At 29.4% G+C, this 27,531-nt stretch overlaps 3 protein-coding genes across 4 annotated transcripts; 2 read left to right on the top strand and 1 right to left on the bottom strand.

The window, feature by feature from the left end:
• Positions 1–897: 897 nt before the first annotated feature.
• Positions 898–5,936, bottom strand: LOC107629898 (monocopper oxidase-like protein SKU5). Of its 2 annotated transcripts, none has more exons than XM_016332842.3 (9): positions 5,664–5,936; positions 4,825–4,934; positions 4,468–4,749; positions 4,244–4,382; positions 3,710–4,070; positions 3,047–3,412; positions 2,878–2,956; positions 1,572–1,768; positions 898–1,282 (listed from the first exon to the last, which is right to left on the bottom strand). In XM_016332842.3, the coding sequence occupies exons 2-9, from the start codon at positions 4,825–4,827 to the stop codon at positions 1,153–1,155; spliced, it is 1,557 nt and encodes a 518-aa protein (XP_016188328.1). In that variant the 5' UTR covers positions 4,828–4,934; positions 5,664–5,936; the 3' UTR covers positions 898–1,152. The 2 variants fall into 2 exon arrangements, with proteins under 2 accessions (XP_016188328.1, XP_016188327.1); XM_016332841.3 differs by having other exon boundaries at positions 4,468–4,738.
• Positions 5,937–6,782: 846 nt separating this feature from the next.
• Positions 6,783–8,836, top strand: EMB1923 (embryo defective 1923). Its single transcript, XM_016332843.3, has 2 exons — positions 6,783–7,317; positions 7,822–8,836. The coding sequence occupies exons 1-2, from the start codon at positions 7,017–7,019 to the stop codon at positions 8,517–8,519; spliced, it is 999 nt and encodes a 332-aa protein (XP_016188329.1). The 5' UTR covers positions 6,783–7,016; the 3' UTR covers positions 8,520–8,836.
• A 12,352-nt stretch (positions 8,837–21,188) lies between these two features.
• LOC107632651 (heparanase-like protein 2) lies at positions 21,189–23,550 on the top strand. The gene is made up of 8 exons (XM_088509937.1): positions 21,189–21,220; positions 21,523–21,703; positions 21,799–21,941; positions 22,042–22,272; positions 22,387–22,576; positions 22,673–22,798; positions 22,888–22,987; positions 23,091–23,550. The coding sequence occupies exons 2-8, from the start codon at positions 21,609–21,611 to the stop codon at positions 23,502–23,504; spliced, it is 1,299 nt and encodes a 432-aa protein (XP_088366063.1). The 5' UTR covers positions 21,189–21,220; positions 21,523–21,608; the 3' UTR covers positions 23,505–23,550.
• The last annotated feature ends 3,981 nt before the right edge of the window (positions 23,551–27,531 follow it).

Here is a 27,531-nt window from a genome sequence, read left to right as displayed (position 1 = left end):
AATTCCTAAAACACTAGACTTTTATAATTTTTTATGATTTCTTTTATCTTTGGTCTAATTGTATTCATTAGTTATATCATCCATATATCATTTCTTTTTCTTTTAATAATTTATATTTTTTAATATCATTTAGTTGTAATATGTTAAAAATATATGATACTATCGTGAGTCACGAAAAATAAAATTAAAAAATTAAATATTAATTTCAATTATATATCATGTCCTTTACAATTTTTTTTAATTTTTTTATTTTTAGTCTAATTGTATTCATTAATTATATCATACATATATTACTTTTTTTCCTTTCAACTATTTATATTTTTTCTAATATTATTTAGTTGTAATATTATTAAAAATATATAATATTATCCTCATGAAAAATAAAATTAAAAAATTAAATATTAATTTCAACTATTGAAACATTATATTCAAAATTTTATTTCATCTAATAATTTTATATTTGTACTATAATACTTAAATATAATCTAAAAAAAATAAATAAAAATGACTACTTAGAAGAACAAAAATAAAGATAATAATATAAAATCAAATAAATAAATTTGAATGGAGTATTTTCATAATTTTATTTAAAGTCAAAATTATGTATAAATTTTTAATTATATAATATTAAATTTAAATTAATTTATACATTTTATACAGTATATATCCATTTTATTTTCGCGCAACGCAGGGTCTAAATCTAGTTATTACTCAAACCATTTATCAAAAAATTAATATCCACTTGGACACCTTTTTTAAATCTAAGGGTGAAATGAAAATGGATGAATATCACAACATGCCATAAGCTAAGTCAAATATGATCTAATGACAATACAACTGATGTCTAATAAAATGGTGTGTAACTAAAGTGATTTAGTCTCAAATAGAAAGGAAGAGTAAAGAAGGGAGTGGAATAAATCATTACATCTCAGTTTAAAGTACAAGAAGTTCAAATCCCTCAAACTTTATAAGAAAAGCATTCAGAAAACTTTTAAAAGAAAATAAAAAAAACTTAGACTATAATGGTGATTACAGTGGTGCAAGGAGTTTTCCCAAGATATAATACACCTAAAAATTTCCTTTTCGGTATCAATGCCTATATAAATTTACTATCATATTACAAAAAAAATGACCTTCACAATTGGAATTATGTTAAAGTACAACACTCCACATGCTAAAGAAGAAACTTTCAATTAGTACTAAGAGTAACAAGGCTAACATTACTCTAGAATTACTGCAGAAAGGTGATCCCATTGAGAAATCGAATTTGTGAGATTGCTCCCTGAATTTGAGAAACAAGAATTTGTTACTATTTATCCAAAGTAAATTACAACATATCAGCATGAAAGCCTTATGCATGGCACATATAATAAATCCTTGTAAGTGATCAAATATATGATATAGGAAGGAAATGGATTAACCCATGAGAAAGAAATACAGAAAGATGAGAGAACTCAGAGAAGTGTGTTTATAAGGAAAAGAATCTTAAACCAAGGACTGAATTTTGGAAGTTAATTTTAACCTTGTAGGTACCAAAATAATGAAAAAGAAACCTTGATTTTCATTCTTACTTTTGAAGGGAGGAGAGTAAGCCACAGTATATTGCATTCTGAGGCAAAGAGCTCTCTGTATAATCAACCTCCGGGTTTACAACTTGTATATAAACTTCTTGACCAAGATACCAAGAATTGAGGTTCTCTGCACGAAGGTTCCAAATGCCGGCATTGTCAAGAGATACTAAAATGGCTGTCCAAGCACCAGGAAAGACCTACAAAATGTTAGGTAAAGCTGAGCAAGTCAAATTCACAAGAAAATCCTCTATACATGATTGAGGTGGTCTTTTACTTTTTGTTCATTATCAGCAATGCGGACTTCATGCATGCTGTCCAAATTTTTCCTCACTAGACTGTTGCTCGTGACTTGCTAAGAGAAAATATCTATGCTTTAAAAACCATTTTGTGCTTAAAATGTTGGGGTTGAATTGGTGTTGATTTTATATAATTGAATTCATTTGCTATATGATTGAGGGACGAAAGCAATATCTTTAAGAAACAAAATTGATGCTAACCTAATATTTCAAAGGGAAGAGGCAGAATCTATGAACATCCTCTATATGGAATTGGTTGTGACATAGCAGTAGTATAATATCCTAAGCTGATGCCAGGGACGGACATAAGGGGGGGGGGGCGAGTGGCGGCCTCGGCCCCCCCAACTTTTTTTAATAGTAATAAGTTGTTATGTATAATTTAATTTTTTTAAAAAAAATATTTAGTATTTAGTCTAATATAAATAAAAGTTCAGTCTAATTTAAATATTAATAATTTTTAATATCTAAAAAATAAATAACAATATTAAAAAAATCTGAAAAAGATATTATTACTAATATTTTTTAATTAAATAAAAATTTTTAAATCTCATATAGTGAATTCTTTTTCTTCTTGTGGCTGTTTTTTTTATTCGTTTGATATTAATTCTCTCTGTTTCAACTGCTACAATTAAGAGATCTTTTTCAACTATGAATATTGTGAAAAATAACTTAGAAACAAAATAAAAGATGAATTTCTTGCTAATTGTCTTTTAATTATATTGAAAAGAAAATTGTTGAAAATTTTGACACAAATTCTATTATCAGTGAATTTTATGATACGAAGAATCGACCACTTCGTTAGTAAAAAGTATACACATATTTTTTTACTTTAAAATATATACTCTATCCGTATATTTTTATAATACATCTTATATTATATAATTTTTTTACATAATTTTTAATATTATATGTGTTATTGGCCCCCCCATAATATCATTTCTGGATCCGTCCCTGGCTGATGCATGGAATGGGAGAATGATTTTGGGGTCAAGAAAGTAATAGAGTAATACCTGCGTAGTGCTGCGAGCAACACCATCCCACTTGTTATAAGTACTTCTGCTATTTTCTGTCCATACTCCAAAATCCATGCTACAATTGAAATAATGAAATGAGTCATTTAATGTTCCTATTCCTAAAACATCATAAAAATGGAAAAAAAATTGAAGGCTAAAGTCTCACCCAACAACAAAGAATGCATAGCCATCCATATGGTAGGTCTGGACTGTAGTGTCATTATTTTGAAAGATTATTTCCATAAAGCCTTTGAAAGTGCCATTAATCAGGGAGGTATCAACTTTGGGAGGCCTGTTCATGAATTTATTTGGAAAATCTAGTTTATACACCCCTAGAACTTTGAATTGTTGCGCAAGCTTCAGGGGTGTTGAAGGTGGTAAATATGATATGCCGTTAAGTGTAGTACGCCACTTTCCATTTATAAGCTCTGGAGGTCGATTAAGAATAACATACACATCTGTCACGGTAATATCACCATATCGGAAGGAACCTTGTGGGTTTGGACGTGCAGCTCCAGCAGAAACATTCCACCTACAGTACACCACCATCAGAAACAAGATTGAACAATCAGGATTTTACAATCTCAAAATATGCTTATAAACAACACTAAAACATAAAAGTGATCAAAAGAGAAACAAATAAATTAAAATTACAGCTTTATCCTATAATGTCCAACATCTTTGATTAAACTTTTCCATGCTAGCATCAAACTTAAGCATGTATCAAAGAGCAGGTTTCCAATGAATATAAGATTCTAAGGTTAGACCTTAGAGCAGTCTTTGAAAAACAAAATGAATGGTAATGCTAAATATAAAAAACAATGCTAACCTTATTGATCTTGCTTGATTCATAGAGAAAGAAGGATCGTCTTGACCCATAAGAGCGGGAAGAGGACCTGAAGCAGGTCCCTGAGAATTGGAGTAGTGCAAAATGGCAACTCCAGTAGCTCTATCCCACGATGTATTAACAAACCGAGGACTGGCAACAATATAGTAATCTGTGGTGGCATTTTGATCCATGGTAACTAAGAATGAATACGACTGACCCACATGAATATCCATGTTTTCATAGTTCTGCTGAACTGTGTATGACCCCTCAGTCTCCACAAGAAGCAAGTTGTGATTTTGTATTCTGAAGTTCAAGCTTGTTGAGATACCAACATTATGAACCCTGAAGCGATATGTTTTCCCTGTGTTTCAGACATAATGGTAGACAGTTGATAGCGATTGAGTACAGCAGAAGCAAACATATGTTTTCACCTTTAAATTTTGACCACTCGGCTGCCAGTAGACAAATATATGCATAAAACTAGTCATATGAAAATGAGAAGTAGATGAAAACATGTACTTCCGAGATCCTTACCAGGTTCAACATTTATTATTTGGTAGGAAATTCCACCTGGGACAAGTGTGTCATCGTAGCGATAAGGACCAAATCCATTAATAAGAACTCCATCTGGGACTCCGAGATCAACCCCATTTTCCACATCCTTCCTGAGATCCTGTATCACCAAATGCATTGATCAATTGACTCAATTTCAATGAACAGATAAAATAACAAAAGGAAGTCACAGAAAGCAATCAGACCTTATGACTCCTAGTGTACCAGTCACTCAAAAGTATTGTGATATCTCCATCTGGGAACCCAAACGGAAGAGGAATAACTTCTCGGTTGTTTATGATAACTCCTCCATATCCTCCTGCTGCTTTCTGAAAGTTTAAGGAAGGGAAGTAGAAGAAACTCCCTATCTGATCTTTAACTTGAAACTGATATGTCCAATTCCAACCTGCCGGAATTGGACAACTAGTTCCTGAAACTCCATCTTGCCAAGAGTTTTTCCTATGTTGTACACCATTCCTGCACATTAACTACTCAACATGATCATAACCATCAATCATTACTAGTTATCATCATCACTATTTAAGAAAATACAATTTATCTACCATGTCAAAAGCAATGGTTCGTCAAGGTCATTCTTGACATTTACAACAACATTCCAGTTTGTGGTGGCGTTTAGAATTGGTCCTGGAAACTGCCCATTGATCCCAATTACCTGAAATAGGATTTTTTTTGTCATACTATGAGTAGAGTAAGAGACAATGTAGTAACTCATTATTTAGTGAATATTAATCAAACATGTATATACCACTAAATTCCACTAAACAAGAAAATAAGAAAATACACAAACAAACCACTTTTTCAGCAGCACTGGTTGGATACATGAACTAATTCTACTAAATTTACTTTAATGCAATCAGTAAAACAGCTGGATAATTTTAAATTCCGAAAGTGACAAAGTTTGTCCACAGTTGACATGGATTCTATGCTAGTCTGTGACATATCTTAAAGGTGAAAAGTTTGAAGGCCAGTTTTCAATAGTTTGTTGAATTATGGGGCTAGTTGGTTCTCCTATCCACCCCAAAAGATTTATGGCGATGACATTTAAAGGCACATTGTTAATAAAATTCACCCTCCTCTTATCCGTTTGAGAAAACAATAATTAACACTTAGCTTAGAAGCAAACAAGTGCATAGAAAGCATATAAACAACGAATTAAAGTATACAGCAAGTTGCCAAGTTCAATTCCTCAACTTTGTGATTTATGAAACAATTTTAGAGTTTTATTACAACCCTTGCCGTGGCCTAAATTGCATCTATCACAGTGCTATCCAAAAGCAAAAGAAAGCGATACATAATGTCGAATTTAACTCGGGAACTTGCAAAAGAGAGAATACATGATAACAGCACTTCAAATTTCTAGAGAAAGAGAAAACGAAGGAACCTTCTGTTTAACTCCAAGGGGGGAGGCTCCGATGTAGGAAACAGTCCAATCATAGAAAACAAATGGGTCACCGGCAAAAGCAAGATATAACTGTAAGAAGCAGCATAGAAGTAGCGTTGTGATGAAGGAAGAAGGTGATGGCATGGTGGCGCTGGGTTGTGGATATGGGTTTTCTGTCGAGAGAAAACGGGAACACGAATAGTAAGAGAAATAACTGCAACTGGATTTACTCAATTAAGCAAAGTTGGCAACTTCTCTTAATCATCACATGGTAGGGAAGAGAGAGCCAGTGCAGACTCTTTTTGACTTACTAGTGCTGTCGTGGGCCCCAATGATTTTCTACTTTTCCTATTTTATACCCGTAATTATTTTTTTATATATAAATTTATATTCTTGGATTTTTTTGGTGACTTTTATATTCTTGGATTAATTATAAATTTTAAACTTTTCTATTTTATACTTGTATTTATTTCCTATTTTAGGCTTGATGTTTATTTTACATGTTATTTAATTCATATATATTCTATATTATTATAGTTAAACAGCTATGATTATTTTCTTATATATTATTATATTTTAATGTTATTATAGCACTGATTTCTATTTCCTTATATATATAAATCAATTAACTAATATAAAAAATTATAATTAATGCAGTATAATTAATTAATTAATATAAAGTATAATAAATTATATTAATATTTAAATATTTAAATATTTAATTAAATTAATTAGTTGATATAATTAAGTTATTATAATAAATTATATTTAATAAATTAAAATAATTAAATTAAAAAATATTCTCTGAAACATGTTATATCAATTTTATTATTAAGTGTAGAAATTAGATTTTTATATAATAGAATAAATAATAAATAAAATAATAAATGAGTAATAGAGATAATAGATAATAAATACAAAAAAAAATTTTAACATTAAAACAATGACAAATAATTTTTGGTGGATATATTCTCCTAACAATGTTGTCTTGAATAGGCCCCCGCTTTCTTTCTATTTTGTCAAGGCCTTTCAGGCCCAAATGAAAACCCAACCAAGCAAACAGAATTGTTTTCCACCCTGCTCTCATTCTTCTAACGGATCTTCCATGCGCTGTGTGATTCAACTGCAGAGCCATCTCCTTCTGGCTTCTGCTTCGTGACTTAGAAAATCTGTCCCTTGTCCTTTCTGCTACGTGTACCATATCAATCACTAAATTAAAATTAAATTGAATAATATAAGCCCAATGGGTCAACCCGCCCCAACGTATCACGGGTAAACTTCGTGCTTGAAGCATTTTTTCAAAGGAAAAATGAACGGGAAACCCTCTCTAAATCCCAACCTATAGGCATAGTCATGTCCACCACTCTTCTATCTCCCACCCTCTCCTTCAGACCCCGTCTCCCACCCGCCAAACCTCAATGTTTTCTCAGGCCTCCGAGGTTCGTTACTGTATTTTCACCTAAAGAACTTTCCAGAATCTCTCGTTTGAAGCGTTTTGCAGTAAACGACAACGATGGCGCTGGTAGTGGCGGCGGTTTTGTTGATTGGGAGAAAGCAGAGAAGGAGGCTCGAGCGCGGAGCACTATGCCGGAACGCTTTCGGTACCTTGCTAAGGAAGCTCCTGATCCTCCTGTCAGGTGGCCTTGGCTTCTTGGTCAGTCCCTTAACCTCTCTATTTTTTTAATTTATTGCTTTCAATTTTTAGAAATTCAGAAAATTCCATGTGTTTGAGCCACAAAGTGTGAAATTTTATTGTATTTGGGGTAGTTGCATGAATGGGCAAGTATTTGGAAATTATTTTGTTGCAATTCAAGTGCTGTTGGAGTGTTCAGCTTTTGGACACATTCATTTATCCATTAATTTCTTATTGTGCTGTGGAACCGAAAAGGTTTTTGATATGTCCCCCAAGTTTCTTTGTGGTGTTTATTTGGTTATTCATAGCAAGAAGTTCATGGTTGCTGCAATTCTGAAAATTTCTGGCTACTCTCTAACCTCATAGCAGTGTATAATGAGAAATATTTTGTTGGGATTTAAGCTATAACCTCTCATGTGGAAATTAAAAACTCTAAGCTTTCAATGGTCAGTTGATTCTTTTTGGGTCCAATTGTACATGCTGTCTTTTTTGTGTACTCATGTGTTCTGTGTTACTTTTGTGCAGTACTTGGCTTTCTCATCTATGCTTGGAGAGCTGTTCTATTTGAACTATCGAACTGGAAGGATGCTGTCTTTGGTATTGTCCGCTTTATGGGAAACCTTTTGACATATCTTTTCGCCATGCTGTATCGATTCATAGGAAGTCCGATCACTTTTTCAATTAGATGCATGGAGGATTCGTTCTATACTGTTCGAGCCTTCTACTCTTGGACAATCAACAATGCTCCCATACCAGAATTGACCACAGTCATTGTGCTTGCGTCGGTTGTTTTAGCAATTGCCGAAGCTGCCGTCCCTAACTGTATCAACAAGCAACCTTATGTTTTGACTGTGTCTGGTCTTATTGGCTATGCGGCAGTTAGAGGCTATATATCCGAACCTTTCTTCTGGACCCTTCTACTAGGGTTGTACACTTTCTCAAAATTAATCAAAAAGAGAGACAATGTTTCATGCGCAATGCCTGTTGCAGCTGTACTAGCTGCTGTTGGGGAGACTTGGGTTAGAGTTTTGGTGCTCATCACATTTGTAGCCTTGGCTATTTATCAGTATTCCCAAACACTTTTGGAAGGGAAACAGGTTGAAGACCAAGAAATGACAGAGAGGAGGATTCCAGTACCACTACTTGTTGCTGCTTTAGCGATTGGCTTACGTCTCGCTGCTAAGTGGGCCGGGTATCGGCACTTGACGTGGATGGTTGTATGATCGCTGAGAGAATGGAGCCTCTTGATCTAAGGTTTTTGAGGTAGGACGTGACATAAATGACTAGAGCAGTTATTGTTCTGTTCTATTATTATGCATATTTGGTTTTCTTATGTTCCTAAGAATAGAGGATTGTATCACAAGGCTTTTCACATATTCTTGTCATAAAAAAATTTGTATTCCATTTAATAGTCATCTGTTTCAATCTGTTATTGTCATGTAATATAGCCAGCAGTTTCAAGATAACTTGATTGATATTAAGGACTTCAGACTTCAACTAAGTTTTAGATTGTTATATCAAATGGAGACTCTTGACTTCATCTTCATGTGTGTTTTTTCTTTATTTCTTTTTGGATATAGACTTAAATTTGGTTCAAGTTTTCAAGAATTGTTGGTATATAGTTTTGATTTTAGGATTTACTAGAAAAATGGCTTCCTTGCAGCCAGAGAATGAAAGAATGGATCTTTTCTTGTGTAAATTACACGATTTGGTCATGTGCACATCCCTACTATTAGAAAGGTTACACCGAGAAAAAGGGAAGAAATTAATAAAAGATGAGAAATCAATGATGAGCTGATGAGCATACACGTTTGACGATGTAACTTAATCTTCATATAAAACGTTACAAAAATATCTTGGCATTTGTTTCATGCTCAAGCTCATGTTAAAGTCTTTTCGTCTTAAGAAACTCGGTTCATATTTGCAAAGAAACCTGCGAAGTATTGTTAGGCTTAGGCTTTTTTCAGTTAAATTTTCGGAGATACTTGTAATTTTTACAAGGACTTCATTTTGTGTTTGTTACAAATCATGAGTTTGTATTATTTTTAAAGAGGTATGTTAGAGAGATATCACATTTTGAGTTAAACTCCAAAATGAGCCCTGAGATTGGTGTCGTACACTAAAATCGTCTTTAAAATTTCAATTCGTCTTTAAAATTTCAATTGAAGTAATTACGTCTCTGAGATTAACAAAAATGCACCACGTTAGTCCCTGACCCATTTTCTATTAATGGCGTGATGATATGTCTTGATGATGTGGCATATTAGTGACATGTGTCACTCTATGATTTGACCATGTGTAATGGTATGATGATGTGTTAACCAGTGACACGTGGCATGCTGACGTGGATGGTTGTGACACGTGTCACAATGCTATTTGGCCACGTGTCTGTTTGTACCATGTGTTGCAACAGTATTCGTCCACGTGTCATCTATTATGTCATCATTGTAGATGCTCCAAATTAGTCCCTCACTTTGCCTTAAGTGACTTATTTTAGTTCTTGAAATTGAATATCATATACCAAACTAGTCTCTTCACTAGTTTTTTCTCATTTTTTTTAAAATTTAAAATTTTCAATATTTTAGATACATTAATTTCAATTTTATTTTTTCACATATTGTTTAAATACAAGTGCTTTTATAAAAATTTTTAAAATTTTAGTTTTAATTATATAATTTTTTTCTATAATAATTTAATATTGATAAATTTTGTAATATATAAGTATGTTATTATAAAAAAAGAATAATACGATTGATTAGACACATTTTTTCATAAAAAAAAATGTATTTTTAACAAGAAATTAAGAACTAAAATACACATTTTTTTTTTCGGTTCTTATGAAATACTTATTTTCATTGTGTGAAAATGGGCTAGACCGAACCGAGGGTACCCTCAGTACCATCTCCGACTTCTTTTGTCTAGACTGAAGAGGTCGGAGATGGTAGTGGGGGTGTTTGAAATATCTTCACGTCAACTCCAAGATTGCGGTTCAAGGTACCCGCAAGAGAAAAAATATTTTATAAAAGTACTTGTATTTAAATAACATGTGAAAAAATAGAATTGAAATTAATGGATTCAAAAATATTGATAGTTTTGAATTTATAGAAAAAAAAAAGGAGAAAAAACTAGTAAAGAGACTAGTTTGGTTTGGTGCAAGACATTCAATTTTAGAGACTAAAATGAGTCACTTAACGCAAAGTGAGAGGCTAATTTGGTGCATCTACAATCATGACATAATGGATGACATGTGGACGAATACTGTTGCGACATGTGGCACAAACAAACACGTGGCCAAATAGCATTGTGACACGCGACGCAACTATCCATGTCAGCATGCCACGTGTCACTAGTCAACACATCATCATACCATTACACGTGGTTAAATCATGGGGTGACACGTGTCACTAACACGCCATGTCATCACGCCGTTAATAAAAAATGGATCACGGACTAATGTGGTGCATTTTTGTCAATCTCAATGACGTAATTAGTGTAATTAGAATCTCAGAACGATTTTAGTTACGACGCCAATCTTAGAGACCATTTTGGGGTTTAAGTAATCATATTTTATTATTTTTTATTATTAATATTTAAAAATATAGATTAAAGTATGTTATTAAAGAGGCTATGTTAAAGAATTGTTTTCAAAAAATTATTGTAAATAAGAGTATAAATTAATAATAAATAATAATATTATCTTATATAATATAATATGAATGAATCAGTTTGAAATTAAATATGCAAGCTAATCTAATCTAATTCATTATTCATGCCATTTATTCAAATACGATAAGAATAAGATCAATCCAATTTAAACTTGTGCAAATATACAAGTTACCTATTATAGAAGAACACACACATTAAGATATCATTAATTTAAAAATATTTAAAATATTTAGACTAATTTAATCTTAAGAGTTTTCTTATTTCTTATTTAAGATATCAGTACACATATATAGTTCATGATCATTAGTCAAGGGTATAAACGATAAAAAAAATTAAAACATACCTTTATATTGGAAAAGCTCTTCCTAAAGTGATTTTTCTGTAAGTTTGTTTTTCTAGACGTTTGCCCCGTTGTTTAATAAAAAAAAATAAAGAAACAAATTAAAAATATTGTTGAAAAAAAGTTAAGTTTGACACCAAATATTATAATAGAAAAATGTAAAATAGCACCTCATACAAAAATAAATAAACTGGCAATCGGACCAATGCAAGAAGCGAATATTTAAAATAATAAAAAATACTCTAGATAAAAGATGTTTAAAATTTAAGTTCCATAAAAAAATAGAATGATAGAATTTAAACTTTAAATTATTTTAGATAAACATATTTTTAGATTTAGAAATATGTATTTACTTAAAAGTAGTTATAATTAACTAGACTATATGTGCTTGTTTAGGTATTATTAAGTTGATAAAAAAAATCTATTTTCAATAAAAAAAGAACTTTTTTATTGTTTAGTATGTTTGACAAATTTATAATAATAAAAGTAAAAATACCAATATTTTTTTTGAGAAGTTATAATTTACAGTTTTTTTAAAAAAGATTTTTTTTATAAAAAATATTTTTTACGTAATAAATAAATAAAAAATACTTTTATATTATTGTACCCAAATATAATTGATAAATAATTTTTTTATATGAGATATCTAAATATAAAATTATTTTCACTCTTTTAAAAAATCTTTTAAAAAAATAATTAAAAAAAATTTTTAAACTTACCCAAACAAATCCTATTAATGCTATAAATGGATTTTTTTATTTAAATTAAATAAATATAAAATTTACAAAAATACATAAAGTACAACATAATTACATAAATACATAATTGACCACAATCTATATCAAAAGATTTAAATGAGGTCTAATTGTCTAAGTACCGAGATACATGCAAGAATAGAATACGAACTCAATATTCGAAATATACACAATGCGCGAATTGGTGACTCAGTAATTGATATGTTGATTCTTTATTCCAATGGTATTTTTGATAGAATATGTGAGTATGAGGTTGATCATGATACAAATTATACTGGTACTGATTATTGGATTATTAAAAACTGATTATTGGATTGTTAAAAACTCATGAGACACTGAATAAGATGAGGGAGGGTATATAAGGATGAAAAAAAAAAAAAACATATCTGTTGTTGGTCTTAGATGATGTGAAATTGCCATAAATACTTCTTATCCCACTGCATAACTTATCCCACTGCATAACTGTTGTCAGTAAGTTCAAATTTTTTTTATGAATACGTTGTTTCCTCCAGATTCCAATGGTATTTATAAATAAAAATTTTAAACTTTTATTTTAATAATAAGTAATAAATAAATTAAAAATTAACTTTTTATAAAAAAAATAAGGTATTTTTTTATAAATAATAATTAGATATATTTATTTTTATTAAAAATTATTAATTAAATATACTCGTATTATTATACTGATTATTTATGAGTATTGAGAAATTATTATATTTAATTATTTATAATTAAATTATTAGATTAATTTTATATTTTATAGATGTTATCTTACTATATCAAACCAACATAGAAGATGGCATTATTAGATTAAGTACATTTTAATAATAAGTAATTAATAATGTATTTATACGTGTAGAGTATAGTCAATTTATTTTTATACGCGCATAATTTAATTTAATAATATATTTTTTTAAAATTAATTTTGTAGTACTCATAAATAATTAATACAATAATACAAGTATATTTATTTTTATTGAATTAAATTAAAATATTAATTTAAATTATAATAATCTAAATTTTAAATGAAATATTTTTATAATTTTAAAATTTAAAATTATTTGAATTAAATTGGATGAGTACATCTCGGTACGAGTCACCAATTCGTGCATTTTGCATATCTCGATATGAGTTTATATTATATTGAGACCCCATCTAACTCTTTTGACACAATCCGAGATGTGTTTAATTTTTGAAACTCTCTCGGTAACCGAAATTAGGCTAATTGTGCATATCTGTAATTACAGAATACTTTATATATTTTTATAAATTTTATATTTATTTAATTTAAATAAAAATATCTCGCTATAAATATCAATCATATAAATCATATAATAAACATGAATTTTAGATCCTCTAAATTTTGTATAAGATAAAGGTTTAGTTTAGGTATACAGTTTAATTAAGTTCCTTTTAAAAAAATAGCTTAAACAATAAATATTTATATTAAAAGTAGCTTATAAATAAGTTATTTTGTATTTGGTTTTTTAGTTCTAAAAGTACTCATTTTAAAAGAATAACTTTTTTTTTAATTTCTCCATAAATACTTAATAACTTCTTAAAAAGTTACAATTTAGTTTTAAAAATTGCATTAGACATTAATACTACTATTCTGCGTTGTTGTATTTCATTTTTGTCCCTGTACACTACTCATATTCTATTTTACTTTCACTCCTTCTATCGCCTCCGCACCGCACTTTTCAATTCCTCTACGTTGTTGTGATTCATTTCTGTCCCTGCTCACTATTCAGGTTCCATTTTATTTTTAATTTTATTACTTTTTCTATGGCAATTTTTATGAATTTGGAGGTTTTTATACTGTTTTCGCACCACAATTTTTATTTTATTTTATTTTATTCCTCTACCCTTTTTTTTTTGCTTTTTTTTTAAAAGAAATTAGTGTAAGCCGTTGAAGCGATCTTAATACATTATGTGAGACATGAGTTCGAGAGATACATTATGTAAAATTGGTCTTTCTTTATCAATTAGAAGTTAAATCTTGTTATCTATAGGATTGTTAGGCCTAATAATTAATTACTTATTATTTTGTAATGTATTTGCATAAAAAAATTAATTGATCGAACATATCTCATGAGAATTGAAAGTCTTAATCTCTTCTAACAAAAATATTATCTTAATTAATTTTAAATTTTTTTGTAGCATTTTCTTTTAATTATACGCAATAAATAAATTTCTGGTCATCATAATATAGTAGAGTTGCATTCAATATTCACTGTTAGTAAGAAAGAGAACAGACTTTAGTTGTGAGCTTAGAGAATAGACATTGTTCAGCTTCTGTATTCCTAATACACTGGTTTGTTATTTAAGTTTGACAACTTTGTTGGAATTGCATATATCCAAAATTTCGAAGTATGCTTTAAATTTTGTTAGTCATGTTCCTGAAGTTCCTATGTTTAATCCCCATTTCTTTGGTGCATTTGTTAATTATAATCCATTAATGTTTGTGTATGACAAGAAAAGGATTTGGAATGACATCTTCTAGGCTTATACGACTTTTTGTGTTTGTTAAATTTATATTGACTAAGTTCACAATGTAACCACATGTATTTCTATTGCATGTTCAAAATGATGGTCTGATGCAAGTTTTGTGGTTTTGGAGAAAATATATAAAAGATACAAATAACAAGAACAAGAGAATAGCACCTCCAATTCGGAGTCTTCACAATAGATGTCAATTTTTGAATTTTCTGCTAGATTATTTTAATAATTGATGCTGGTTTTGTACTTTAATTTTCTATAAATATTCGCCATAAAACTCATTTGATCATGTAATCTTTTCAACTATATCTACTATCATTTTATCGTGGGGTATTATGATTGGCTTACTTTTATATACACACTCAATCAGGAGTTTAGTATTGGACATGTAGTAATGGACCTCTTTTTCTATTTGTTATATTTTTTTACGGCACTAATGATGCAGTCGTAAAGAAAATGAAGAAAGACTATATGCTACAACATGGCGAGGAGGGAATTGCCAGAATAATGTAGCCTATTAAATGTCGATGCAAATGCCAAAGATTGTTATATTTGTTGTTATACTGATGCATGGTGCATTAGAACCCAATGACGAATCGAAAAAATTTTGATAGTGGGGCGAAATATATATAACATAATATTATAATTTTATAATAAAAATATTACGTTTACATAAAAAATTAGCTATCAAATTATCTATTATAAATTTGTGTATAAATACATATATTATTTAACTTATTTTTAATGTGTATTTTGTATTTCAAAATTTATATTTTAAAATTTGTTGATTATTTTATGTATACATAGCATAATTGTTGTTATAATTATATTTTGTTATTGTAAAATATGATTAGGTTTCAAAATATCTAACTACAAATTAAAATACTAAAATAGTAATTTAAATAATAACATATAATTTAAAATTTAATTTTTTATATTTCATATTTTAATTTGAAATCTTGACAATATAATCAAAATGTCTTTTTTTTTGTATATGTCGTTAAACAATCATTTAAAACTCAACTTTCATACAATTAGCTTTTGATGATATTAATAATTGAAAAAGTTCATTCAATTGGTGTAGTTATTATGAAAAAAGACTAAAGCTAATTTCAAAAGAAGAAATAAATAGATAATATTCTTTCGAGTCGATTTCTAAGAAAGAATACCAATCTTATTTAAATTTGAAAATTGATCATTATAATGGACATCTAATATGAAGTTTTAATTTTAAATTGACTATCAAGTGTCAAAAGTTGAATAAAAAATTATTTTGGGGTCAAATTTAATAATTTAGGGGGGACAAATAAATATTATTATTATTATATACTACTCAATAAAATTTCAAATTGTAGTAGGGGCGCTTGCCCCCACACCTATAAAAGTAGATCCGTCTCTTAGAATCATCGCTGCATTTGTAAATTTTTTTATAAAAAATTGTATTCAGTTAGAACAAGAATGAAAGAAATTAATATTTTTTTTAAAGTTGTATTCAGTTAGAACAAAAATGAAAGAACTTTCAAAATGAGTTTTGATGATTGTTGAAGGAATTAAAGTCAAGAATTGAAGTTATTTGAGGGAAAATAGATAAATAGAGTGTTATTTATGTTGGTTCCTTTGTTTAAAGGTTTTCAAAATCTTTTATGCATTGTTATTAAAACCGGATCGGATCAGCCGATTCGACCGAAAAATTGGTAAATCGAATTTTATATCGGTCCGATCCGATGATTGAACCACACAAGATAAGAAATCGGTGCGAATCGGTCAAACTCAAAGTGAATCGGTAGAAACCGATCAAATTCGGTAAACACCGGTCCGACCAAACCGTTTCAATTTTAAAATTTCCTCAAAATGAAATAGTTGTGGTTTGAACCCCCTCTCTCAAGGAGATAAACGGTAGCCATAACCACCAGGCTAACTTGCTTGTAACTAATATATATGCAAATTAAAATACATATTGATATTTTTCAGCAAATAATTTATTTCTATTTAATTTATTTTAATTTTAATTATAAGCTCGCTCATTCTTAAATTAATTATATTTTTATTTAACAGTAATTATAAACTCACTTATTATTTTCTTTTCATAATTATATAATATCTATTAATATTATTTTTTAATAAATATTTGTAGTATATATAGTATAATAGATATAAACTAATTAATAAATTATTAAAATTTGAAAATAATAGTTATTTTAATATAAAAACAAAATAAAAATATTTATGATAGAGTAAAATTAATAAAATACTTATTATTTTTGTTTCATATTGTTTAGAATAGCTAGATATTTTTAAAATATTAGTAAAAATATGTATTATAAATTTTTAATTCTAAATTTTTTGCTATATTTTATTTTTTATTTTTATAGGACTGAGTTAATCGGTTCAACTAATGATCCACCGGTTGAACTAATGACTCAGTGATCCAGTAACCTGACCGATTCGATCATCGGTTCGGTTCTGATAACTATGCTTTTATGACACTTCATGACTTGAATAATCCAGACAGAGTTATTATATCATCCATTAACTTAAACAAATACGTTTTCTTGTTTTCCATATTTTTACGTTATCCGCATCTTAAACTAGTAATCACCTTTGGCTTGTTTTCCATGTTTTTACGTTGACAAAAGTGTTATTTTCCATGGTTATTTTTTTCTTCATTTTGAATTATGTATTGATGTTCAGAAAGTAATGGGTCGAAAATTTTCAGATGACAAGATTAATAGTGAGCATAAATCATATGACCGGGATGAGTAGGATGAAGAAAAACAGAAAAAAGTTAATAGAGAGAATATGAATGAGGACAACACCTTGGTGCATACTTGTGAATGTCACAAATAGTGTCAAAGCCAACTCCAAAAGTTGCAAAAGGTGTTGGTTAAAATCGGCTAATGAAGAAAAAAGGTTAAGGGACTGTAAATACTAAAATCCTGTAAAGATTAGGTTGATATGGTAGCCATTATTTTATACTTGCTAATTTTGACTTGTAAATGATATAAATTTTTTAAGAGTATCCTTCCCTCTTGTTTATCTTATTTTTTTCATAATTATTCTTTTATCTCTTAATTCTTATGTTATTTTAAGGCTTAATAAATTAGACCCAAACATGATTTACTGAAAATTTGTCACCTATGATAGAAATTTTTAAAACTTAGTTGCACACTGATTTAAAATGAACCATTAAGCATATAAATATATTTTCTCTCTTTTTTTTTTTAAGTAATTGATTATGTATTGAAAATTGCTTAACATGTTTGTTCTCAGGTACACCCTTATTTTCTCAAAATTATCACTCTCATACCTGTGGATAAACTTCATGGATCTCAGTTAAAAAAAAAAGGGTCTTATATTACATCTCTAGAATATGAACTATTTTAATATCGTTAATTTTTTTTTCTTTTTAGATAATTCGATCAAAATTCAATACATGTAATCATATAAAGCTACAAAATACAACATCAATCATAAAATAAAGTAAAATAATTATTACACTAGGATATTACTCCAATTTTTGAGAACTAATATGCACCTAATTCTACTACTTTAATGCCTAGAGTATTTTTTATCACTTTCAGTTTTAGACAACCAAATAGTAAAAGTAATCCTGTGTTAACTTCAAATTCATAAAACAATTATGAATAAACTTATTTTCTAAGACCAGTTTACTTGAATACTCTAGAACTTTATATTTAAAATATAATTATCTATTGTTGGTTCAATAATCACTCTTGCTTTCATCTTGCACTTATAAAGATGCAAAACTTCTTTTTTACAAACAAAAGAACAAATAAAGGAAGTAAGATGAAGTCCAATGCAGTAAAGTAATATTTAGCTCATTCACTAGATAATGGATTCAAAATGAGAAAGTACTAACGGATAAATAAATTTAGTTATATAATTCAGATTGTGAGACTATTCTTATTATATCAGTGAATCTTTTTTTTTGCTCCAGTATTTCAAAACCAAAAAATCTTAAAAATCACATCATGTCACAAATTAAGCACAAAAAAAAATTATGATGGAAAAAAAATCAGAGGTACAAGTTCCGAAATGCAAACAAGAAACAAAGTACTACTCAATACTTTCTTACAATTAGAGAATATAGGAACTGCAACCTAGCTTCTTCATGCATTTCATCATAATAGACAAGTTTATAACAAGGAATACCATCTTACACCATCTTGAAGGTAAAATATTAACATCATTCTTGTTTTACTAACATCTAAATTTTGGCAAATTTTACAAGCAACTTAGGTCTCTTGCTACAATTCACACCTCATTTTCAAGATTTTTTCAAACCAGTATTCCTAGAACATTTGTATTATATCAAATACTACCAAACATTATCGAAACTTTAGACGCCAGTTAAAATGTTGCATGATAAATTTCATGTTCCGAATATAAGGGTGGATGCTTCACGGACCAAGTGAAAGCCATGAAATGCATTCCTCATAAATGCTTACCATTTTATGCAATTGTCAACTAAAGAGAAACAATTTTAAATAGTCCATCAATCTTTACTGGTCAGAAATATTTGTTCATGGATACTCAAAAATTATTACAAAATCCATTGAAGAATTCCACTTTTGTTACAGTTGACTGGACAAGTATTGTCTATTTACATAGATCATTACATAGATAGAAATATTGAGTTAAGTACAAATTATACTTGCATCGAGTCTCAAATTTATCGTGAGATCCTACTAGAATAAGAGCATCCAAATTCACATAATTTTCATAGAAAAGACAATAAAATAAAATAAAACCTTACAAAAGTAGTTCGCAAGGGCAGAGATGCGAGAGAAGGACCAGACCGGAGTTAGTAGTGAAGAAGAAGAACAAAGCGGCAATATATAAAAAGAGAAGGGAGGAGGAGGAATGCTAAAAAGGATTGTCTCACCTGGGAAGAGTGAAGAATGAATGATAAACCCTAGCAGAGATAACTGATTCATCTCATAGAAATTTTGATTAAACAAAAAAGAAAATGTGTAGAAAGTAAAAAACAGAGAGGCAAATTTTAATATTGGTTTTTCCAAAAACAAAAAAATGGAGTCTAATTTATAAATATTTTTATGTTGGTAACCTTACTCCCACAACAAAGTGGAAATAACAAATCCGTGACCACTTTTCATAAGTCAAAAGTTAAAAAAAAAAAATTTAAAACTTCTTAAACAGAGTCCAAAACATAATTTTTCTCCTTTAAATGAATTTTTTATATATTTTTTTAATCTTATCTATAAAATAAATAGTAAATAACTGTGCTTTATCCTCTAAAGTAACATCAACAGAAAATTTTCATAATATTTTCTCTTTTTCTCCCACAATGGCTGTGGATGTGGGTGTGAATGTGAACGTGAATCCGTGCGTGGGAGTAGCTATCCTTGCAGTTGTCTTGGTATTATCTTGCCTTTCTCCTTCTTCATCGGATGTGAAGCTTAAAGTGAAAGGAGTCACAAACATTGCTACAACTGATGAGAATTTCATATGTGCAACATTGGATTGGTGGCCATCTAATAAATGTGATTATAATCAATGTCCATGGGAAAATGCTGGGATTCTCAACTTGGTATTTTATTTATTTATTTTGTTTGATATTATTGTCGTATATTACTGTTCAGAATAGTGTGTGCATTTTTTTTAGGTTTTCGTATGCATTTTTAAATAGGTAGTTAATCTAATCATGAAAAAAAAAAAGATTAGAAATCCAATTATTCACCTGATAAAATAAATCCCTATCTGTTCATATTCAAGTCCAAACTTTATCCAGTTCTTCAAGTCACGCTGCTAAAAAAGAAGCTATTTTCACCAAGACCCTGAGGTGAACTGGGTCAGGAAGAGGCGCTCGCTTGGGAGCCGGCTTTGGGACATATGCATCGTTAACTAATGGAGAACGCGGAAAGGAAAAGAGAAGGTTGCAAGCTATGCGGTATCGAAACAATGGAGGATGCAAGTTTGGCGACACCGAAGATGGCAAAATCAGGTAATGAAGGCGACAAGTGATAAAGCTCGGGCTGAATTGGTTGATGGCAGAGGATTTCAGAAGCGACCCAGCCAAGTTTTCAACCAGCAAACTTCTTAGTCTCATTAAGGATGCGATAATTAGTTTTGTTATTCCGCAGAGCACTACTGATGTCGATCGCGATGGAGAGCATTGTCGCGCACCTGAAGCACCGCATATTCAGGCAACTCACGTCGGGTTCAGCTTCACCATATCCGGCGGAGTCTGCTGACAATGCTGGTGATTTGTTTTTTCCGGAATGAAGATGAACAGATAGCCATTTTTTCAGATAAATAATTAGGGTTCTTTGCTCTTTTTTTTTTTTTCATTTTTTAAATTATTAGATTAAGATTATTTGTTTTTTTTGTAATTGTAAAAGGATTTTAATTTCGAACACAATAGTAAAAAGTTATTTAGTTGGTTAATAAGAATAATAAAATATTATCTTTGTTCTTTTATAATTTTTTTAGGGTATTTTATTAGTATATATAATGATATAATATTTTAAAAATAAATAAAAAAAATAAGTAATGCTTATCAGATAAATATATTCTACGTACCGGAACAAGCACCGTTTAAATATCATAATGTAATTAATTATTGTTTTTGCAACTTTTATGCAGGATTTGAATAACGAGATACTCTCAAACGCAATCAAGGGTAAGCTATATTTTCTATGAAGTCAAACTATTTTAAAATATCATAATGCTTATTTATTTATTAATTTATATCTATATTCTTAAATCTCAAATGCTTATTTTTTTTTTTTTTGAATGACCATTTTATTATTAATAAATAATCTAACCGTTTATTCTTAAGTAAATGACTCGCGATAAAATGATTAATCACTGTATTTTTGTTAGTAAATATTTAAAAAACTAAAAGAAAATAATGGTGTATTCCACATTATTATTAATCATTCAAAAGTTCATCTAATTTAATTATTTTTAAAATTGTTGCAGCATTCAATCCTCTCAGGATTAAATTAGGAGCTTCACTACAAGATCAAATTATTTGTCAATTTGAGAAGCAAAAGCAATGCCCAACTATGAGAAAGGAAGATAACGGCTTGTTTGGGTTCAATGTTGGATGTCTTTCAAGAAAAAGATGGGATGAAGTGAATCACTTTTTCAACAAAACTGGGTAATTAATATATATTATTTTAATTTCTCAATGTTATTATAATTACTTCACAAACAATGAATCTTATCTTGTCTTATTTACTTTAAACTTTGCAGTGTCAAATTTACATTTAGCTTAAACGCACTTATTGAAAAGAAAAATTCCAATGAGGACCAATTAAATTGGAATCCAAACAATGCCATATACCTCATGAAGTACACTGTCTCAAAAGGATACAATATAGACTCATATGAATTAGGTACCAAATTAAATTAAAACTTATCTTTTTTAATTAACTAATTTAATTTTTACCCATGATTTTTTATAAATTTAACATCTTGTGTTAATTAATCATATAGGAAACGAGCTATGCTCTGAAGGAGTATCAGCAAGAATAGATAGTGTTCAATATGCAAAAGATATCACAAAACTAAGGCACATAGTTAACTCATTATACCCAAATGCCACAAGACCAAATGTGTTGGGTCCAGCTGGATTTTATGATAAAGAATGGTTTGATAGCTTCTTGCAACATGTTGGACCTGGTGTCATTGATGGAGTTACACATCACATTTATAACCTTGGTGCTGGTACGTATCATAATAATAATAATAACGATAACAATAAACATATATGTTTTTTGTTGCTTGATTAATTTGTTTAATTCTAAGAATATAATTATATTATAAAATTATACTATATAGGTGTTGATAGGGATCTTATTAGCAAGGTTCAAGACCCATATTTCTTGAGCAAAATTGCACAAACTTTCAAGGATGTTTCAACGGCGGTGAAGGAATTTACACCACGGGCTGGAGCATGGGTTGGAGAATCTGGTGGAGCTTATAATGGTGGAGGCAAAGATGTATCACATACTTTTGTTAATGGCTTTTGGTAAGTTTTTTTTTTTTTATTTTAAATTGAATTTCAGCTCTCTAGTTTCTTTTACATATTTTTTCTAATAATTTTTTTAATTAATAATAACTATAGGTATTTGGACCAATTGGGTATGACATCAACCTTCAACCATAAAGTTTATTGTAGACAATCTTTGATTGGAGGAGATTATGCTTTGCTGAATACCACATCATTCATTCCTAATCCAGATTATTATGGGTATGTCACATATATTCATTCATATTCATTTAAGTAGTTAAATTAAATGTCATTTTTGAATAGATAACAATTTTATTTTCTTTAAACAGAGCACTTTTGTGGCATCGACTTATGGGAACCAATGTGCTTTCTATTTCTCATGATAGTTCACCATATCTACGTACATATACTCATTGTTCAAAAAAAGGGGTAAACTAGTAATTTTATTTATATATTTTAAAAGTTTTTTTTTTTAATTTTAAAACAACTTTTTAAAAGTTATAACATAATATGAATCTAACTATTGTTTCAGAGTGGAATCACATTGCTATTAATAAACATGGAGAAGTCGACATCTTTCAATGTCTTTCTTGTGAATGACATGAATCTTTATCCGGAGGAGTTGGCATCAGAAGAAAAAGAAAAAGAAGAAGAAGAGGAGGAAAAAGAAAAAGAAGAAGAAGAGGAGGAAGAAGAAAAATTGAATTTGATGGATTCATTGAAAAGGGAAGAGTACCACTTGACACCTAAAGATGGAAACATTCAAAGTGATGTTGTGCTTTTGAATGGAACTCCATTGGAACTCACCAAGTCAAAGAAAATTCCAGAGCTTAAACCAAAGATTGTTGATGCTTCTTCTTCTCCAATCAAAGTTGCACCTCATTCAATAGTCTTTGTGCAAATCAATAATTTCAATGCACCTGCATGTGCACCTCCTACAAAATAAATTATTAGGATTTTCTAATGTTTTTTTTTTTATTTTTTTTTATAGAACTTAGAGTTGTTAAGATATATATATATATATATATATATATATATATATATATATATATATATTGCTGGAAATAGTTTATGATTATTTTTTTAATTTTTTATTTTCAATTATTAGTTATATATTTATATCTTTTTATTATTGATGACTTCAAGGATACGTATATTATTTACATGTTTAAAAACTAATTGATTAATTGACACTATTATTCATATATAACAATTTAATTTTATAATTAAATAAAATTTGAAATACTCATAGATAATTTCTTAATATTGCTTTATAATAAAAATATGGTATTATAATATATACTAGTGGTAAATTGTCAGCAAGTTTCATTCTTAATAACATTACCTAAGTTATTAGTAACAATCTTCCTTAGCTATCTTAAATTTTTAACTTTTTTATTATAATTAAATATTAGTTGTGCGACATGCACACCACTTTCAGCCACCACTTTCAGCTACTGTACGTATTTATATACGTATATAATACAAAATATAAAATTCAAAAATTAAAAATAAAAACTTCACTCTCAATCTTACTCTCACTCGTTCGCTAAAACAACGTTCTTCTTTCTCGTTCCCTTACTCTCATTCTCACTCTCTGACGCGACTCCTTTCTCATCCTCATTCTCAACGGTGATTCTCCTTCTCTCTCTCCGGTGGCACGATTCTCTTTCCCTCTCTCTCCGGTGGCACGATTCTCCTTCGCTCTCTTTCAGGCGCGGTTGCGATTCTCCTTCCTCTGTCTTGGGCGTAGTGGTGCTCTCTGTCTCAGGCACGAATTTCATCGATTGTTTTTTTTGTTTGATTCTGTAAGGTAAATTTCTATTCCTTGTTTGATTCTACATTTTTCTTGCATTTTCCTTGTTTTATTCTATCAGCTTTTTCAATGGAATTTTTCTTGTTCGTTTTGAGCTTCTATCAGCTTCTTCGACTGCATTTTCCTTCTTCATTTTGAGTTTCTATAAATAAATTTGTGTTGTGCATAGTTTGTACTAAAAATATTTAAGTTAGGGTTTTGAATTAAAGTCTCAGTAAGCTAATTTTAACAATTGATTATTAGTAGACTATTAATTGTGTTTGATTATGCTCAATTTTTAAAAACTATACTATAGCATAGTTGGATGCTTTCCTGTCCAATACTCTTGTCAACATTTATATCAGAATTGGCAATTTATTTTGTGCACGGAAGCTATTTGCTGAAATGCTCCAAAGAAACACTGTTTCTTGGTCTTGTTTGATTTCAGGATATGCACAAAATGGCATGTCTGATGACGCTTGTATTTTATTCAAAGAGATGATTTCTGCTGGCCTCATGCCAAATCACTATGCCATTATCCTTTATATTTTAAACTCGGCATGGATATTCATGCCTTAATTTCTAAGTCTCCATTTTCTTCAGACTTAAACAAATGTGATATCTACAGCATGTTTGATTATAACTGGATTTTTGTGATATGATTTGGAGTTTATTTGATTATGCCTTAATTTGATTATTGAGTTTTAACTTTTTTTACTTTTTAAATTTGATTGGAGTTTGATTGTTTAATTTGCTAGTTTTGAAATATGCGAAAGAAGACTGCACCAAAACGAGTAGAAAGAGAGCCAGAAAATAGAGACACCAAAGACAAAAAATGTATCCAAAGAAACTTCAAAGGAGATGGAGTGGAGAAAGGTATTTTGTCTTTATTTTTTTATCTTTTATGTTGGATTTTTTTCCATCTGATAAGGTCTTTGCATGCTCTGATTTTATTATGCATAGTGCTTTACTAAATATTAGTTTACACAACGAAACAAATGTCACTTTAGCTAACACATGCTGTATTATAGTGTTTGATTATTATCTCTGAATTTTAGGAATAATAGCCACTGAATGCAGTATTGAGTTCAAATCTTTTATTTTGCCACTTTAGCAATTAATAAAGAAGCACGAAGAATCTGCAGGTCTTTTTAGTTGGAAACCAGTTCATTATCAATTAGCTAAAAATTTTGGCAATATATGATAAAAATGATATATAAAAATTGAAAAAAAAAAGAAGCTGACAGGGGAGTAATCCAAAAGAAGAAAAACTAATAATGGGATATAACATAATTTGCTTCTTCATTCTGCTGCATGTGTTTTATATGATTGCCATTCGTGTTGGGTTATGCTATGCTTCAGTTATTTCTAAGTTTTATGGGTGAATGTGTCAAATCTCTAGATTATTAAAGGTTCTTCTAGCAAAAATTGAAAGCAAGTAGATTTCTAGCAAAAATTGAAAGCAAGTAGATTTAACTGTTGGTTTAGTGGTGGCACCTTGGGTATAATTGTAAGTTTCATGATAATGAAATTTTCATTTTGTGCTACATTCATGTTGGATATGCACCCTGTTCCTTCCTTTATATATATACTTGTTAAATATTTAGTATCTCATTCTGACTCTGCCTAAGGAAAGGTTCTGTAAGTAAGCTCCTCTTTTTTTTAGTCTTGTTCCCATGCTTCATTTTGTCTAGACATCATTTTACTCCATTTCATGTCTAATAAATATCTTTGATTGCTGTTTAGCACTTCAGGTCCTATTTTTCATAATTTAAGAAACAACATTCCTTCTTGTTATATATAGTCAACATGGTCTAAAAATTAAGTGTTAGTAATGGTAATTGAAAAGAAACAGTGTCACTAATAGAAATTCTGATATGGTCTTTTTTTTTTTCTGTCAATGTAGTAATGGTAATTAATATAAAGGGAAAAGGGGAGATTCAATATTCTACTATTCTCATTCTATATAGTAACTACATAGTTTGATTATAATGTTATTCATATAGATGTTACATTATTGCCTTACTAAAATGTTTATTACTTTAACTAATTGTAACTTGGTAATTTGAATTGAAACTGAGCACGCTACTACTTTATATCTATAATTTGATTTGAATATGATTAGTATTTTCATTAATGTAGTGCTATGTTGACACGAGATGCACACCAAACTTGTTAGCAACACTTTGTTATGATTATTTGAATGATGCGCAATGCAACGAGGTCCGAGCAATGGGTTTTGGATTCCTCTTGGGTATTCCAAAGAGAAATTTAAACCATGATTTGATTTTGGCCCTTGCAAACGCCTATAATCCCTCCAAATTTTATCTTCTCACTCCAATAGGAAAAGTAAATGTTACTTGGGATTCATTTGCAGCTGTCTTGGGATTACGTGCATACGGTAATAATTAAAATTTCTTTAAGATCCTTTGATTTTATTAATTAGGATTGACTGTATAAAATCAAACATGCTGTATAACATGTTTTAAGATCCTTCATTATGTTACTATTAAATTTGATTTTTTAATATCACTTGAGTGGTATAGGAGTATAACTATATATTGAATCACTAATGACCTGCTTGCTGAATTTTTTACATATTGAAGCTATTAAAGCAATGGTTGCATTAAAAATATCGTGCTATGCTGAGTTTGATTATCATGTTGACTGCTGAGTTTGATTATACTCTGAGTTTGATTATACATGTTTACCGAGTTTGATTATAATCATGTTTACTCTCATTATTTTCTTTAAAATAGGTGACCCATTCAAGGAGGTAACTAAAGAGCATGAGCGCATGTTTTTAGAGTTCAAGAAAAAAAGTCCAAATGCTTTGAGATAAATCATGGTAGAAAATTCAAGAGGGGGTCCCAGATTTAGGAGAGCTTTCTTGTTGTATGCATTGATAACATTTTTGTTACCAATAAATACAATAATGACTCGGGATAAAATTTTCCAATTTGTAATTGATGTTGATAATCCAATGAAGTACAATTGCGTTAGATGCATTGTTGATGGCCTTACTGATGGAGTTAACAACTTTAAAGAAGGAGTGGTGTCAAGTTTGAATGGGTGCATATATGTACTTCAGGTATTTTTCATTTAAACTAATTTTTTCTTTGACTATTATCTAAAGCATCTTTGATTATAATATAACTTCAATTAATTGAATTCAGAT

This window comes from Arachis ipaensis, chromosome B3, assembly GCF_059453495.1.
Source record: "Arachis ipaensis isolate K30076 ecotype BB chromosome B3, ASM5945349v1, whole genome shotgun sequence".
NCBI classification, from domain to species: domain Eukaryota; kingdom Viridiplantae; phylum Streptophyta; class Magnoliopsida; order Fabales; family Fabaceae; genus Arachis; species Arachis ipaensis.
This window is presented reverse-complemented; position numbering and strand designations above follow the sequence as displayed.